The sequence below is a fragment of the Diceros bicornis genome, chromosome 23, assembly GCF_020826845.1.
Source record: "Diceros bicornis minor isolate mBicDic1 chromosome 23, mDicBic1.mat.cur, whole genome shotgun sequence".
NCBI classification, from domain to species: domain Eukaryota; kingdom Metazoa; phylum Chordata; class Mammalia; order Perissodactyla; family Rhinocerotidae; genus Diceros; species Diceros bicornis.
In genome coordinates, this window is record NC_080762.1 from 25,572,117 (window position 1) to 25,588,924 (window position 16,808).

General features: G+C 36.9%; 1 protein-coding gene across 1 annotated transcript in view; it reads left to right on the forward strand.

Moving 5' to 3' along the window:
* Positions 1–16,808, forward strand: part of AK9 (adenylate kinase 9) — a 115,337-nt gene that overhangs the window by 75,344 nt on the left and 23,185 nt on the right. The window contains exons 25-28 of the mRNA XM_058566478.1: positions 93–353; positions 1,295–1,419; positions 4,304–4,523; positions 10,267–10,332. Of these exons, the coding sequence (XP_058422461.1) occupies positions 93–353; positions 1,295–1,419; positions 4,304–4,523; positions 10,267–10,332 (672 nt within the window). The remainder of the gene's footprint in view (positions 1–92; positions 354–1,294; positions 1,420–4,303; positions 4,524–10,266; positions 10,333–16,808) is intronic.

Here is a 16,808-nt window from a genome sequence, read left to right on the forward strand (position 1 = left end):
AGGGCAGTTAATAAGTCTTATGTTTTCTAAATTACTGAAACCTTCCTTTTCTTCACTCTCCTTCTACCCTACCTTTCATCCCGCTGTGGCAGGCTCCTCCATTAAGAATATGCCTTCTGGGCCCCCATGGCTCTGGCAAAACTGTCTGTGGAAGACAAGTGGCAGAAAAATTGGGCATTTTTCACATTCAGTTTGAAGAATTTCTTCAAGAAAAACTAATGCTCAAAACTGAAAAGAAAATTGGACCTGAATTTGAGGAAGAGTCTGAGGAAGAACAACTTGCAAAACAAGAACTTGAAGAGCTTGCAAGTCAGGCCAATGTTACCATTGAAGAAGAAAATACAAAGAAGCCGGTAGTAATATTAATACTCTCTTTGCAGATAATTGTGCTTACTGGCATTACTTTTGGGAAGTAGAATATAAGCAGTATAAAACTCTATAAAGTTTCTAAGAAGAAAAAAAATTAGCGTGTAAAAGTCATTGAAGAATCACTCTCCCCATATGTTAAATACAGATCTTATTGCTCATCTAGAACATAAAATACTGAGTTTTACAAGACTCCAATACAAATCGGAGAAGCTTTCCCCGACAAGACTATTGCATAGCATTTATTTGGGACTATGTTATTTCATATGTCTGATCTAGACTGTGAGGTTTTCCATTATTGTATTCTCTGTTTTCTAACAAATATCATAAAAATCTGCCTCAGTGCCAGTGGAGATCTCAAAATATTAATTTCCAATGATGCCCAGAGGAAAGTTTACATGTATCTCTTATGTGGTTTCTATCTGGGGCTGTAAAGAGAAAGTTCTTAATTCTAACTCACTTTTTAACCAATTCTCCTATAGCAAGACCCTTTTCTTTTCCAATGATCCCCCATAAATGGATCCAGGTACAGACTATTCCAGATGACTACCTGGCTAGCCCATCCTTCAATCAGGATCTAGGTTGAATAATTATAAGATAGATGAGAAAAATAAGTTAACCCTTATAGGTGTGTGATATAGATTGAACAAGTTTTTAGCAAAAAGTGATGAAACAGATATCTTGAGACTATGTATGAAAACCAGTCATGCTAGTCACTAGTAACTCCTCTAGGCTATAGTAGATATAATTTAATATTTAAAACCGTATTAAATATTGATTTAAACAAGATTTTAAAATGTTCACAAACAATGGTATAAAAAAATGACCTGAGAAAAAGAAGTCTTATCCTAATCAACTATGTAATATAGTAATATTTATTAATATGGAGTTTTAGATTTTTGTTTTGTTGTATGATTCTTGTTTTTAGCCTCCAGAAGTAGAATTTACAGAAGAAGAAGAAGCAATCAGATCAAGTCTAGTGGAAAATGAGCCATTGCCTCCTGAAATTCTTGAAGCAATTCTTTCTGAGTGGTGGTTTAAGGAACCAATACGGTATCCTAATTTATAGGGGATTATAGATTTATTGACTTTTATTTGCTTTATTCTTAAAAGTTTAAAATGTAATCCAACATAAATTTAAGAATTTTCTCCTTTACTGTTGTGTAAACTGGTGATTCTACACAATAAAAACATCTGGGGAATTATTTTTAAAATACTGATGCCAGGGGCCCCACCCCAAAACAATTGAATCAAAATCTCTAGGAGTGTGAGGTTGGGACCCAGGCATTGGTATTTTTGAGAGCTCCACAGGTTATTCTAATGTGTAGTTGAATAACCATGTTCTAAACCTGTGTGTGCTAATGATGGGCTGGACTCTTCCTTGTAGCCTTTTAACAATTACAGTTAAGACCACTTAGTAGCTGTCCGTAGTGTTAGCCCTTTACCAAAAGCCAGGAACAAGCTTGACCCCAGGCAGGACAAATTTAAGAATCTCCAGGTCACCAGAGTTTAAAACTTCACCTCGATTTCCTAACCAAAATCTCTTGCCTTAGTATCCACCAGAAGAAAGTGAAATTGTATTTATCGAACTGATAAAAGCAAACACTTATATGGAACTTACTATGTGCCAGGTACTGTTCTACTCTATTTTATTCATGTCAATTTACTTAATCCTTACAACTACCCTATGGGACAGAAAATTTTATTATCTCATTTTGGAGATAAGGAAACTATATCATAGAGAATCCAAATAATCAGCCATTCCCAGTGCTCCTCCGGGCACTCTCTTTCACTTAGTCCCCGGCCTAAATGAGTGATGGGGATTATTAGTCATCAACTTTAAGTTTAATTTTCTCTTCCCTCAATTAGATCAATAGTTGTAGTAAACATAGGCAGGTTGCCTGCAGCATATGGGTTGTTCTTCATTAATTTAGCTCCTGACCTCACACCATACATTAAAAAAAATAAGCTTATGGATTGAAGAATTAAAAGTAAAAAGTGAAATTGTAAAAGCCTAAATAAAATAGCTGAATGTTATGCAGCCATTAAAATGTATTATAATGAAGAATTTGTAATAGCATGAGAAATGTTATTATATAATGTTTTAAAAAGTAAATACAAAATTATTTATAATATGATAGAGAGATGGACATATGAAGAGCAAACTGGAAATGAACAAAACAAAATGTCAGTATCCTCTGGGGTATAAGATTACGGATAATTTTGTCTTTTTTTGCTTTTCTCTTATTTTCCAATTTTTCTGTGGTGAGATTTGTTGCTTTTATAATCAGGAAAAAATCAATACATTTTTTAAAGGCTATTACATTAGTCCTGGAGAAATATAATAAGGGCCCGAACTAAGGTGTAACGGTAGACATGGAAATGTGAGTACAGAAGACGGCATGCCAGGACTTGGCTATTATATGTGAGAAGCCAGAGGGAATTGAGGGAGAAGTCCAAATGTCTCTGAAGTTTGGCACCTGAATACTCGTGAGTCAGAAGGAAGAGCAGAGTGGAAGGGTAACAATGGTCTGATTTCTGACAGTATGATATATAATTCCTGAAGGACACTCAGAGGGAGAAACTAAGCCACTTTTTGAAAATTCTGAGTCAAAACTGAAAAGAGAGGTTGTGTGTAGAGGTAGAAGTCATTGACAAAGAAATGACGGCTGAAACCAAAGGAATGAAATTGTTCCTCACAGAAGAGACTACGTTGAAGGCATCTCTAAGGAAAAGGATACGTATCTTTTTTTGTGTGTGTGTGAGGAAGATCAGCCCTGAGCTAACATCCATGCTAATCCTCCTCTTTTTGCTGAGGAAGACCAGCTCTGAGCTAACATCTATTGCCAATCCTCCTCCTTTTTTTCCCTCTTTTTCTCCCCAAAGCCCCAGTAGATAGTTGTATGTCATAGTTGCACATCCTTCTAGTTGCTGTATGTGGGACGCGGCCTCAGCATGGCTGGAGAAGTGGTACGTCGGGGCGCGCCCGGGATCCGAACTTGAGCCGCCAGTAGCCGAGCGCACACTTAACAGCTAAGCCACGGGGCCGGCCCAAGATACATATCTTATGGCCAATACAGGGAAATTTTCCTACTTATTAAGTTAGGAAACATCTTTAAATGTCAGTTAAGGACTGAAACTGTCAAATGTTCATGAAAATCTTGTTCATGTTAAGAAGAAAACATATATTTAAATGTAAATATTTAAAACAAACCAAATTTTAGATAAACAAGATAAACTCTCATCCAAAAGGGGACCAATTTTGACTTTCTCAACTAAACAGAGCCAAGTTCTCAAAAGCCTGATTGTTTTATAACGCTCCATAATGAAAATGTGTTGACATGCCAGTTATTTTCATGATCCTTCAAGCTTCATCATACTTGGGCAAGTTTGACAATCCTATTTGAATATAATCATCTTACACATATGAGCCAGGATACATACATTAATAATTGTCATTGGTTACAAGGGGACCCAAGGAAGAGGGTATGAATTGTCTCGTGAAAGGAAGCATCATTAGAAGAAAAACTACTAAAAGGTGAAGATTCCCACTAAATGTGAGCTGGCCAAGCGTACTCTACATAAAGAGTGACTCATTCGTTAGGCTGCACATTCCTCCCAGGCAGAGAACTTATTTTCTCTTAATTTTTCATCCAGTATTAAGACTATTTATAATTAAAGAGAACTTATCTATACTATAAATATAAGTAGAAAACATTATAATTTTAATCCAATTCAGTATATTTGGGAGAAGAAACACCATGTTTACACAAGTAGAAATATTAAAAGAAATAAAAGATACTACAATAAACTTTTTAAACTAGTCATTGCACATCTTATATAAAGTTGAGATTTATCAATGCTTTTTTCATTTTTAAATCAATATTTATAATGTAATGTTTTAAGTAAAAAAGTCAATTATGAAATTGCCACCCAGTTCCACAGGTTTTGTATTAGATGGTTTCCCACGATATCCTGATGAGGCCGAGTTTCTGGGGGAACGTGGATTTTTCCCAGATGCTGCTGTTTTTTTACAAGTTGAGGATCAAGATATTTCTGATCGCCTCCTTCCTTCCCAAATTGAAAAGTGGAACCTGAAACAAAAGAAGAAATTGGAAAGGAAAAAACTCATCAAAGAAATGAAGGCAAAAATCAAGGTATGTATCCAGTACAAAAGTATGGGAGTAAATTTGTTCAGCATCTATTCAATTTATAAACTGGTCTTTACAAAAATGTAGTTTCCTGGTTTTAGTATCACAGTCAATATGAAAACACTTTTCATCAAATATTAAGACTATTTGTAATTAAAGAGTTAAGAATTATTTGAGGCCTGTGTGATTATCAATGTGTTAATGCTTCTTTCTCCAAATAAAATTAAAGATAATGGTAGCACCAAAGTCTCCCTAAACAGAGCCAAGAGCAAAGCGGAAGAGGCAGCAAGTGGAGTAGCCCTTGAAACACAAAGAATTAAAATTAATTTTCAGTGGGTTTTTCCCCAGCTCCTGGAGTGATGACACCATCCATCAAGGCCATGTTAGCCTGCAGTGAAACAGATCCTGATATTAGCTTAGAACATCTTTTCTAAAACTGTAATCTGAGGAGTATTCCATAAAATGTTCAAAAGTGTCACAAGGAACCCAGAAATTCCACTCCTAGGAATCTAACAGAAATGAAAACACATCCACAAAAAAAATTGTATATGAATGTTCATAATAGCATAATTCATAATAGCCAAAAAGTGGAAACAACCCAATGTCCACCAACTGATGTATGGATAAACAAAGTGTGGTAGACATCCAGATAAGGTGCCCTGGGTTCCAGCCCAAGATGGCAACAGAGGAGCCTCCTGAACTCACCTTCTCCCGTGGGCACACTGAATCTACAGCTACACACGAAGCAATTCTCTCTGCAAGATATCTAGAGACTAACCGAGTGACTCCTATACATTAGGCAAATGAGAAAATACCTACATCACTCACATCAAAATAGCTGCTGCCTGAGGGTCCAGCTTCTAATCAGCCTGTGCTGACTGCCATCCTCCTCACTGGGACACTGATGGGTCGTGACACACCCTCAAATACTGGGAGCCACTAAGAACAAAGAAGGTGGCTTAAACAATCACGGAGGTTTGAGACAGCCAAGAGCTTGGGTCAGGCTGACTGATAAGGTTCATCTACACAAGACCACTCCATCAAGGCTGAGAGAAGTGGCTGTTTTATCTGATGGGCAGAAACCAACACAGAGAGTCAAGGAAAATGAAGAAAAAAAGGAATATGTTCCAAACAAAAGAACAAGATAAAACTTCAGAAACAGACCCTACTAAAGCAGAATAAGTGATTCACTTGATAAAGAGTTCAAAATAATGGTCATAAAGATGTTCACCAGGGTTAGGAGAACAATGCATGAACAAAGGGAGAATTTCAACAAACAGATAGAAAATATAAGAAAGTACCAAACACAAATCACAGAGCTGAAGAATACGATAACTGAACTGAAAAATTCAATAGAGGGGTTCAATAGCAGATTAGGCATATAGATCAATGGAACAGAATTGAGAGCCTAGAAACAATCCCACACATATATCATCAGTTAATTTACTACAGAGGAGCCAAGAATATACAATGGGGAAAGAATGGTCTCTCTAATAAATGGTGTTGGGAAAACTGGATAGCCACATGCAAAAGAATGAAACTGGACCACAATCTTACACCATACACAAAAATCAACTCAAAATGTATTAAAGACTTGAACATAAGACCTGAAACCATAAAACTCCTAGAAGAAAATATAGAGGGCAAACTCTTTGACATTGGTGTTGCCAATGATTTTTTTTGGATTTGACACCAAAAGGAAAAATAAACAAGTGGGACTACATCAAACTAGAAACCTTCTGCACCGCAAAGGAAACCATCAGCAAAATTAAAAGGCCACCTAGGGAATGGGAGAAAATATTTGTAAATGGTATATCTGATAAGGGGTTAAAATCCAAAATATATGAAGAACTCACATAAACCAATATCAAAAAAACAAACAATCCAATTAAAAAATGGGCAGATGAACTAAACAGACATTTTTCCAAAGAAGACATACAAATGGCCACCAGGTATATGAAAAGGTGTTCAACATCACTAATCATCAGAGAAATGCAAATCAAAACCACAATGAAATATCACCATACACCTGTTAGAATGGCTGTCATCAAAAACAAAAAAGAGATAACAAGCATTGGCAAGGTACGTGTAGAGAAAGTGAACCCTTGTGCACTGTGGGTAGGAATGTAAATTGGTGCAGCCACTATGGAAAACGGTATGAAGGCTCCTCAAAAAATTAAATAGAGAACTACCATATGATCCAGCAATCCCAGTTCTGGGTATGTATCCGAAGGAAATGAAAACAGAATATTAAAGAAACGTCTGCACTCCCATGTTCGTTGCAGCATTATTCACAATAGCCAAAATCTGGAGACAACATAAGTGTCTGTCAACAAATGAATGGATAAAGAAGATGTGGTGTATATATATGCAGTGGAATATTATTCAGCCATGAGAGAGAAGGAAATCCTGCATTTGCAACAACAGGGATGAACCTTGAGGGCATTATGCTAAGTGAAATAAGCCAGATAGAGAAAGACAAACACTGCACGGTATTACTTAATTGTAGAATCTAAAAAAAAAGTCAAACTCTTAGAAACAGAGAGTAGAAAAGTGGTTGCCAAGGGCTGGGGAGTGGGGGAAATAGGGAGAGGTTGGTAAAAGGATACCAACTGTCAGGTGTAAAATGAATAGGGCCTAAGGATCTAATGTATAACGTAGTTATACATTAAGTTGATAACACCTTATCATATAATTGAAATTTGCTAAAAGTAAAACGTAAATGTTGTCATAAATAAATAAATAAATGAGTGAGGTGATGGGTGTGTTATTTAACCAAATGAAAGGCATCGTTTCACAATGTATATGTATACCAAATCATCACAATGTACACTTTAAATATCTGACAATTATATAAAGCTGGATAAATAAATAAATAAGTGGTATATCCATATAATGGAATAGTACTTGGTACTAGAAAGGAATGAACTATTGATATATCCTACAACATGGATGAATATCAAAATCACTATGCTGAGTGAAAGCAGTCAGGCAGAAAAAAAAATAGTACATACTCTATGATTCCTTCTGTTTACATGACATGTCTTGAAAGGGCAAATCTATAGATCTGGGCTGGGGTAGAAAAAATGGGGCTTTCAAATGTGGCACTAGGAAGACCAAGATGGGACGTAAGAGCAGTGTTAAATTATCTGAGGGGCTTTCATGCTGAAGAGAGCTTGTAGTTGTTCCATGTGGCCACAAGGGAAGGTACTGCCGCTGGTAGGAGGAAGGTACAGGAAGATGTATTTCATTATTAGTAAGACTTTCCAAAAAGAACCAAGATTGAAGGCAGTGAGCCACTTGTCAACAGATAAGCATAGACTGAGTGGACGTTTGGCAGGGATAGTACAGAAGAAAGCTCTCTGTAGAGTCGCAGAGCTAATCAGTTAATTCCAATTCTGAGATACTGTAACTTAAATGATTTAATACATTCTCACAACTTGACGTTCATTAGATTATAGGCAGCCAAAGTGTTAAACCCATGAAGTTCTTCTTCCATTGCTCAGACACAGTTGTCAAATTGTTTTCATCTTGGGGTTAGCCCACAGAAACCCCTTCAATGGCACTGCCATCCGTCCCTCTACTCCACCACACTAAAATTGCATGTCCCAGGCCATCCCTGTCCCACGCAAAATCAAGGCAAGCCAAGCTCTCAGTTATCCAAGAACTATGGGAATAAGGAGAGATATGGGAAGATGCCCTTCTTCACACCGTTCTTGTTGACATTCTTCCCTTTTCTGCTGCCTGATCTCTCTGAAGAAAATGGACCAAAGTGTCTGCCAGGCAGGAGGCACTGTAAGCATGAGAATGGAAAGAAAGAAAGAAAGTAGAGGGCACACCAGAGCACATTGGCATATTACCTCACTGTGGGACTTGGCATGTCTAGACCAGCACTGTTACAGGACTCTCTGTGAGGATGGAAATGTTCTGTATCTTCACTGTCCAATACAGCAGCCATTAGCCACACGTGGCTATTGAGCACTTGAAATGGGGTTAGTGAGGCTGAGAAATCAAATGTTTAATTTTATTTAAGTGGCTAGTAGCTGCCGTATTGGACAGAGCGGCTCTAGGGCAATGAAGCTCCATCCTAGACATCACATGATCAGAGAATTTTAGGGATATGGAACAGGAAAGAGCAGGTTTCAGGAGCTAGTTTTTAACCTCATGCATTTCCTCCTCCTTTTCACACCCACCACTCTGCCCTGGTTCAGATCCTTCTCAGCTCACACCCAGCACTCCTACAATGACCTCCTAATCGTCCTTCCTGGCTTCATATCCGGGCCCTCCAGGCCATTCTTCCAGCCACCTCCAGGCTGATCTTCCTAAAACTCTGTTTGGATCAAGCCACCCCCATTAAGGTCTGAACCCCTTAGTCTGACATTTAAAGCTCTCCCAATCTTGTTCCAAACCCTCTAACTTCGTTTCTCAGTTGGAACAAATACAAGCCCTCCTCTGCAGCACCCAACATGCCATATGCTTTTCTGTTCCTTTATCTGGGAATTTCTGACACCATCCTCACACCAGCTATGTGGCATTACCTGAGTTAAACTCTCTGATTTTGTTAATTCGCCTTTACAGTAGGATAATACTGTCTCCCTTGCAGTATGTTTTGAGCAGAAAATGAAAGACTGTATATATTGCAGTGCTCAGAACAGTGATGGCATCTGGCAGACATACAATAATAAGTTAAACTTCCCTGACCGCTATTTATTTTAGTGAGAAGACTAGAGGAAATATAGACTCAGAATATGTATGTGTGTTATTGTATGTTAATTTGCATTTTTTTGTGGTGTGTACAGTGGTCTCTATGTATGTTATGAAAACACAAAGAAGACTGTTTTCACATCTCTACAGTTAAAGCACCTATGGTGAACTCTGGTTTGAAAAAAGGAAATAATAAGAGTTTTTGTAAACTCTTACCCTCTAAAGAGCTGCAGAACTCTGGGGGCTCAAAACCTAAGTGAATTCGTTCCATTCAGTTTTCTGATTCTGTCTACAAGCATTACTTGAATATCAACAAAACATAAATTCTCTTGAATATATACTGAATAATTGCCAGATAAAAGAATCAGGGTCCTGCTTGCCTAGACCAGAGTCCCCAGGGTATGTCTGCAGGTACCACTCTGATCTCCCAGGATTTAAGGGGACTGCAATTTAGAGAGTCCTGAGCCAATGAGCCCCAAAACCCAAGGGATGCTGATTAGTTTTCATGCAAACCTTGGGGCCGTATCAAAGGATCCATTGCAATAGATTTGGAGGCCTCTAGAAAGCCTGGAGGACTACCCATCCACCATGTCTGTGAACATATCCAAAGTACATACACTTTCCTTACATATATATACATGTATTTTTAGAGTTTTTTAGGCTATTACATTTTAATAGTATGATAAAAGATTCTCAAACATTTTTGACAAATTGCCTCCAAGTATTTTCCTATTTCTCCATGAAATCCACCTCTCCACCAAAAGCAAATAAATAAGTAATAAATTTTGAAAAGGAGTTCTAAAGTTTGTAGAAAGAGTGACTGACCCCAAGTGCCCTTTATCCCTTTGGAGGGAAATAGCTGATCAAGAGGTCCAGAGGTACAAAGATGTAAGCAACATAATTACCACCATCACGTACTTTTCTAGAAAGTTCACCATCATTCCGTCCAAATGTTATTCCCACTTTGGGAAACAAAAATATTAATACATAGAAAGTAATTTTATCATTATCCATTAAAATTTTTAAATGTCTCTTTCTTTAACAGGATGATATGATTTCTAAAAGAAGGGCTGAACTTATAGCAGAGAGGGAGAAAAAAAGGAAAGGGGTGGTAAGTAAATAAAATCATTTTTTTTTTGAAAAAACAAGACACCTATAAATATAATCTCAACAGTGTAAAATAAAAAGATGCATAGAAAAAAAGCCTTGAAAGAAATACACAGAGTTTATGTACAAGTAGTGAGATTATATATCCTTTTCATTTTCTTTATACTTTTTGGTATTCCATAAGTGTTTACAATGACCTTTTATTATTTTTACAATCAGAAAAAAATGAACATTTTTAAAGGAAAGAAACCACTAAAGATGTTCAAATAATCTAATACGAAATATAATACTACATTAAACTATGCTTCTGTTGGATTTTCATTTTTACTTTTCACACTTCAGCCCATGCCTCAAGAAGACAGGCTGGGAGCCTGGGAATGAGGTCTAGACAAAGCCTGTGAAGTCATGCTGGAATTAAAATAGAGATGATCTCAAGATCAAGCATGAAATGGGGCAGAGGCTGTGAACTCTCAGAGTCATATACTGGGCAAGATGCTCCGTGTGGCTCCTTCTCTTCATCTGCTGGTTTTTTGAAAAAGATGAACCTTGAAGTTCGTGGATTTTGTTTTGTTTAGAGAGGAGCTATTCCCAAGTTGACCTAGCTGACCCAAATGCTACAGCCAAGCAACTCACGGGTGCAGAAATTGAAGAGGAGATGTGACTAGACGAGCTAGTTCTATAAAGGACCTGAGGCTCGTATTTATAGGTCAGCTTAAAGTAAACCTTGTAACCAAGGCAAACGATAGGATAGCCCCTGCCTGCTTCCGTTTCTTCTGGTTTAAGGCATCCTTGTAACATCTTTTCAATGCTGACCCTCCCGTAATCTGATCTTCATCTGTATAAAAAGGTTCAACCCGACATGAGGAAGGAGCAAAGAGGAATAACAGAAAATACAGCTTGCTACACGTGCAACCATGTATCCCCTGGTTTGGATACATATGTACAGAGGACTGCTGACACAAAGCAACTGTAACTGTGGGTCAAAACATTGCAGAAGAGGGACCAGCACAATTGTTTCTTTGTCCAAACAAAGGATTTACAACCAAAAGTAGACCTAAAACCATTAAAATGAGAAAGTTATGGTACCACTGAGGAACAAGAAGCTTCCTCTTCATTATTTTATTTGATCTTCATTCATTCAGTCAGTCAGTCAGCAAACCTTAACTGAGCACTCACTGCACACCTGATACTATTTCAGACACTGGAGAATCAGCCATAAACCAAATTATATATAAATAGTAATTATATATAAATTAGTTTATAATTTTTCCATTTGTTAACCTTAGAATGGTGAGATTTCTTACTGCTTTTCATTCAAAGACTCAATATTTTATCTTATAAATTAAATAGGATTTTGTTTGAGACTTCAACTTTTATAAAATTGGCTATATATCCCACACATTAATTTATACAAACTGACTTTTGGAAGACAATTCCTGAGATTTTTGATGAATTAAAGATTAAAACTGTGTATTGATTTTTTTCTACTCCTTTTTGGGAATTTTATAAAATGTGTCTGCTACTGCCTCAGACAAAGAAAGAGCAAACAAAATGTAGCATCTCAAGGATCACTTAGTGTGATTATCATAATCAGTTAATGTGACACCCTCAGTCGAATCCATCCTGACTCCATATGGACCCTGGAGCTTGCTCTCATGAACAGAACCAGGGGTCTTCTCATTATTTGCCTCTTTGTGCAGAAGATGCAGCTCCATGACTCACCTTTTTACAACTAACTGGGGAACCATATGCAGATAAAGCCCTTCCCTGGTTTTTCTTCTCATCCTTAACAAAAATCATTGCCTTTACTGTCTGACTTTTTAGCAGCAAATAAAACATTTGAACGTTAGAAATCACTTCAGTCTCAAGGTGACCACTTGAATTAATTCCATAGGAAAATATCGCCATCTTGTGGAATTTCAGTCTCCTGATGTGACTGAAGAATATTCTGTACGCCAACTCCATCATGTAGAGATTTTCCTGGTATACTTTCCAATTCCTCAGAGGCCTCACTTCTACTCCTACTGCTCTCTCCAGAATCTTGGCTCTCTTCCTATCCACTGGCTCCTTCTCTGGTGCCTGGGTCTCTTCTATCAAGTGTTTGGTAGCCACAGGCAGGAGAAAGCCAGGAAGAGCCAGGACAGGGAGTCAGGGCAGCAAGTAAGCAGGATTGTGAGAAACTATGCCCAGGTGAATAGTTAACAGAGATACATGCCCTACGTACTGAGGGGATGCCAAAGTCAGGGTTCAGATGAGGTTGAAACAAGGTTCAAGGCGAAACACCAGGCCAAGACCATCCCTGACGCCTTCTAGGGAGAAGGCAGAGTGTATAGGCCCAAAGGTCTATGTGCAGAGGGCTTTTGGGGATGGAACAGCAAGCAGAAGTGGGCATGGGGTGTGCAGATTGGGGATTGAGTTTCAACACATTGAAAACCATACAGTTCAGAATAGTATCTCAAAATCCAGAATTAGAAGCAACCTCACTCCCCGGTGTAATCTAGGGTCTTAGTAACGTGCATCTGTATTGGGAAGGGCCTTGGAACTCTGACAGGTCTTTTACTTCTCCTCCTTCCGTGTCTTCATTTCCTCCTCTCTCATTTCCTCCTCTCTCATTTCCTCCTCTCTCATTTCTTCCCTAATTGTAAGCATCCATCACTCTCCAGATGTAGCCTTCTCCCAACTTCCCCTACTGATAGAAAGTTGTAAGACAACTTACCCCAAATCTAGTCCTATTTCTCTGAAACTGTGAATTTTATTTGCTTTCTGTTTGTCCCCTCTGTTTTCTGTTTCCCCTTTCCAACCTTCTCTGGGATTATTTGAACAATTATTATTTATTATTTGGATTATTTCAGAAATCCATTTTAATTATCTATTGGCTTTTTAGTTATAGCTCTAGTATTTTTTAGTGGTTGCTCTCAAATTACATATACATCCTTAGCTTTTCACACTTTACATAGAGTCAGTATTATTCCACGTAACATTGTAGAAACCTTGTGACTAAGTCCATTTACTCCCACCCCCACTCCACTGACATCGTTTATGCTCTAGGTGTTGTGTTTAACAACCAAATACATTATAAATAATATATTTTTCAATAAGAAAAAGTTACTGTTTTTGTTTCAAATAGTCATATATATTTTAAATAAAGAGGAAAATAAATCCTCTTTTGCATGTATCTAGATATTTACCGTTTCTGATGGTCTTCATTCATTCCTCTGGTATAATGGACACCAGAGGGATGAGAAGAATGTGGTCATCTGAATTATGTTCTTGTATTGTTTTTCTCTGGCTGCTTTCAAGACTTTCTCTGTATCTTTGCTTTTCAATAGTTTGATTATGATATGTCTACATGTCATTTTCTTCATATTTGTATAGTTTGGGGTTCACTAAGCTCCTTTAATCTGTAAATTTATGGCTTTCACTAGATTTGGGAAAACTTTGAACATTGTTTCTTCAAATGTTTTTTTCTCCCCCATTTGCTCTCTGTCTTCTTTTGAAAATCAATTGCATATAGGTTAGATCTTTCACTGTTGTTCTACATGTCCCTGGAGCTGTTAATTTATTCAGTCTTTTTCTCTGTCTTCTTTAAGTTGGATAATTTCTATTGATCTAACTTCAAATTCTCTGAGTCTTCCCTCTGTCATCTTCATTCTACTAATAAGACCATTCAGTATATTTTTTAACTTCAGATATTGTGTTTTTTTAGTTCTAAAATTTTCATTTGGTTTGTTTTGTATTTTTTACTTCCCTCCTGAGATTTCCTATCTTTTCGTTTATTATAAGTGTATTTTCATTTTCCTCATTGATCACAGTGATAATAATTGCTTTAAAGTTCTTGTTTGGTAACTCTAACACCTGGACTGGGTACTTGATGATTATCTTTCCTTATAAGAATGGGTCACTTCTCATGTTCCTTCATATATGGAGTAATTTTGGATTATATCCTAGAATTGTGAATGTTATGTTGTGAGGATTCTAGATTCTGCTATATACCTCTAAAGAGGGCTGATGTTTTTGTTTTAGTAGGCAATTAAGTTGGTAAGACTAAACTTGCAAACTTTGCCATGCCTGCAATGGGTGGCAGTTCAGTTTATACTGTTCTCAAACAGCCCATATGTGTATAGTTCAGAGATTATCCAGAGACTTGGACAATCTTTACAAACTGAATTTGGTTTTCTCTTTGCTGGCTCTTTCAATTCTGGAGTTTATCCTCACTCTCCAGTGCCCTGGTTGTGGGTCCTTCCCCTCATTGCTCCACTTGGAAAGATGGTGAGCTTTCTATCACAGTTTTAGTCACCCTGTGCCACCACCACTCTAATGGAGGTTGCCCTCTGAGCAAATGCACAAAATCAGAAAACTCACCCTAAGCCAGTTGCTTCCTCCAAATTTTGACTACTATCCAAAATCTGCCTTTGTTTACTCTCCAGAGGCCCTCAAATGAGCAAGTGAGAGAGAGAAAATGTGTGTGTGTGTGTATGTGTGTTTTGTCCATGGTTCATGGTCATTATCTGCTAGAGGCTAAATGAACTTATTCCTTCATACTGGAGGCAGATCTCTGAGATCATGAATTTTAGAATATACATCTTCTAATATAAGGACTAAAAGATGCAAGATGTCGGGGGGGGGGGGAAGCACTGTTCCAGAAGATCAAATTGCCAGAAAAATAAAACCTTTTTTCCCTAGGAAGAATTAACCTGTGAGTCTCTCAGATGGTCTGCTGTGAAAATTTTTAGGATATTAACCTTTAGAAAATTCAACATTGTACTGAAAGAACTAGCCAAAACAATATGATAAGAAAAAGAAATAGCATACATGTTGAAAAGTAAGAACAGAACTCATTATTTGCATATAATTTGATTATCTAGAAAGTCCAGTATGGTTAACTGCAGAAAAATTATTTAAAGTTTTTCCCACCAGCTCCTCATGTAACAGTGACATTTGCCTACATGAAGAAAAAAGGTAATTTCTAAAGTAATTAAATAATCTGTCTAGAAGATGCTGGGTGCCATAGAATGTTGGTTGGTGCCCTTCATCACTTGGGGCAAGATCCAGCCTGCCTACCTCTTTTCATCCTCACATTAAGTGGAGGCATGATACCATCTGCCCTGCTCACATACCCAGAGCTTGCAGTTGCTCTAAATTAACCAACTTAGTTCTTCATTCATAACAATGAATGGACAGCTAAGGATTACCATATACTTGAGGAAAATTATCATGATGAAGAAGAACCAAGATGAGCAAACAGAACAATTGACTCTAAAACAAATAGACAATACAGGAAACATTATCAAATATTTTTTAAAATTCTAATTTCCCTCAGGAAATTCAAGAACTAGTATCCATAAAAAAATAAGATGCTATAAAAATCCAGAGAGCAAAAAAGAGTTCATGAAAACTAAAATATATAATTTAAATTAACTAAAAGTTGAATAGAAAGATTAGAAGCAAAATCCAAAGAAGTTTCTCAAATCTAGAACAAAAATGCTAGAGATAGAAAATATGAAATAAAAAACTGGAGATATATGGGGTCAATTCAGAAGGGTGAATTTCCAATGTCCAGTCCAAAAAAGTGAAAAGAGAGGAAATAGAGGAGGAAATAATTGAAGAAATATCAAAAGAGGAGTTCCCAGTATTGAAGAGAGCAGGAAGTCTTCAAATTGAAAGGGCACATTGAATGCCAAGCAGAACAAATTAAAAGAGACATCCTTATGAAATTTGAGTTTGCTAAGTATAAAGAGAAGATCTGAACTGTTTCTAACATGAGAAAAAGATATCTACAAAGGAATGTGGATAAGATTTGCATCAGACTTCTCACCAACAATACTGGATGATAGAAGACAAAGACAATGCTTCAAAATTCTGAATGAAAAGATTTTCAACCTAGAATTCTATACTTAGCCAAACTATTTATAATGTGTGAGGAGGAGTGGAAACATTTTAAGATATTTAAGGTCTTTGAAAATTAGCCTTTCATATATTCTTCTTGAAAAAAGTAGCCAATTGATATGATAAATAATCTTCTTGTGCCTATAAAACAAGACCAGAAAAAAAAAAAAAAACAGAAATATGTAGGTAAGGAAGGGACAAGAAAAGCATAATTCAAATATGGGGCAAATTAAAATGTGGCATGATTTGGAATAATAAGAAAAAACAATGTTTGACCTTGATACTTGAAACATTCTCCTTGGAAATGTATATGTTTCTTGATAAAGAGTTGCATCTCCTCTGTCATTATCTGTAGCTGTGGTGAATGAGGGTTACATAATTAAATACAGCAGGTGCTGTTTATTGGATTTCCACTTTCAGAATTAATCAAATCCTGTTTGTTTGCTTTCAATTTTTAGAATCAATTTCTACATGAAACACTAAATACTTAACCACAGTGACAAAAAAGAAATGTAAATAATATTGGAGACAAAATATTAGAAACTGAAAAGGGAAAAGTGGCAGGAAGAGTAAGGACATCCTCTTGAGTTGTGG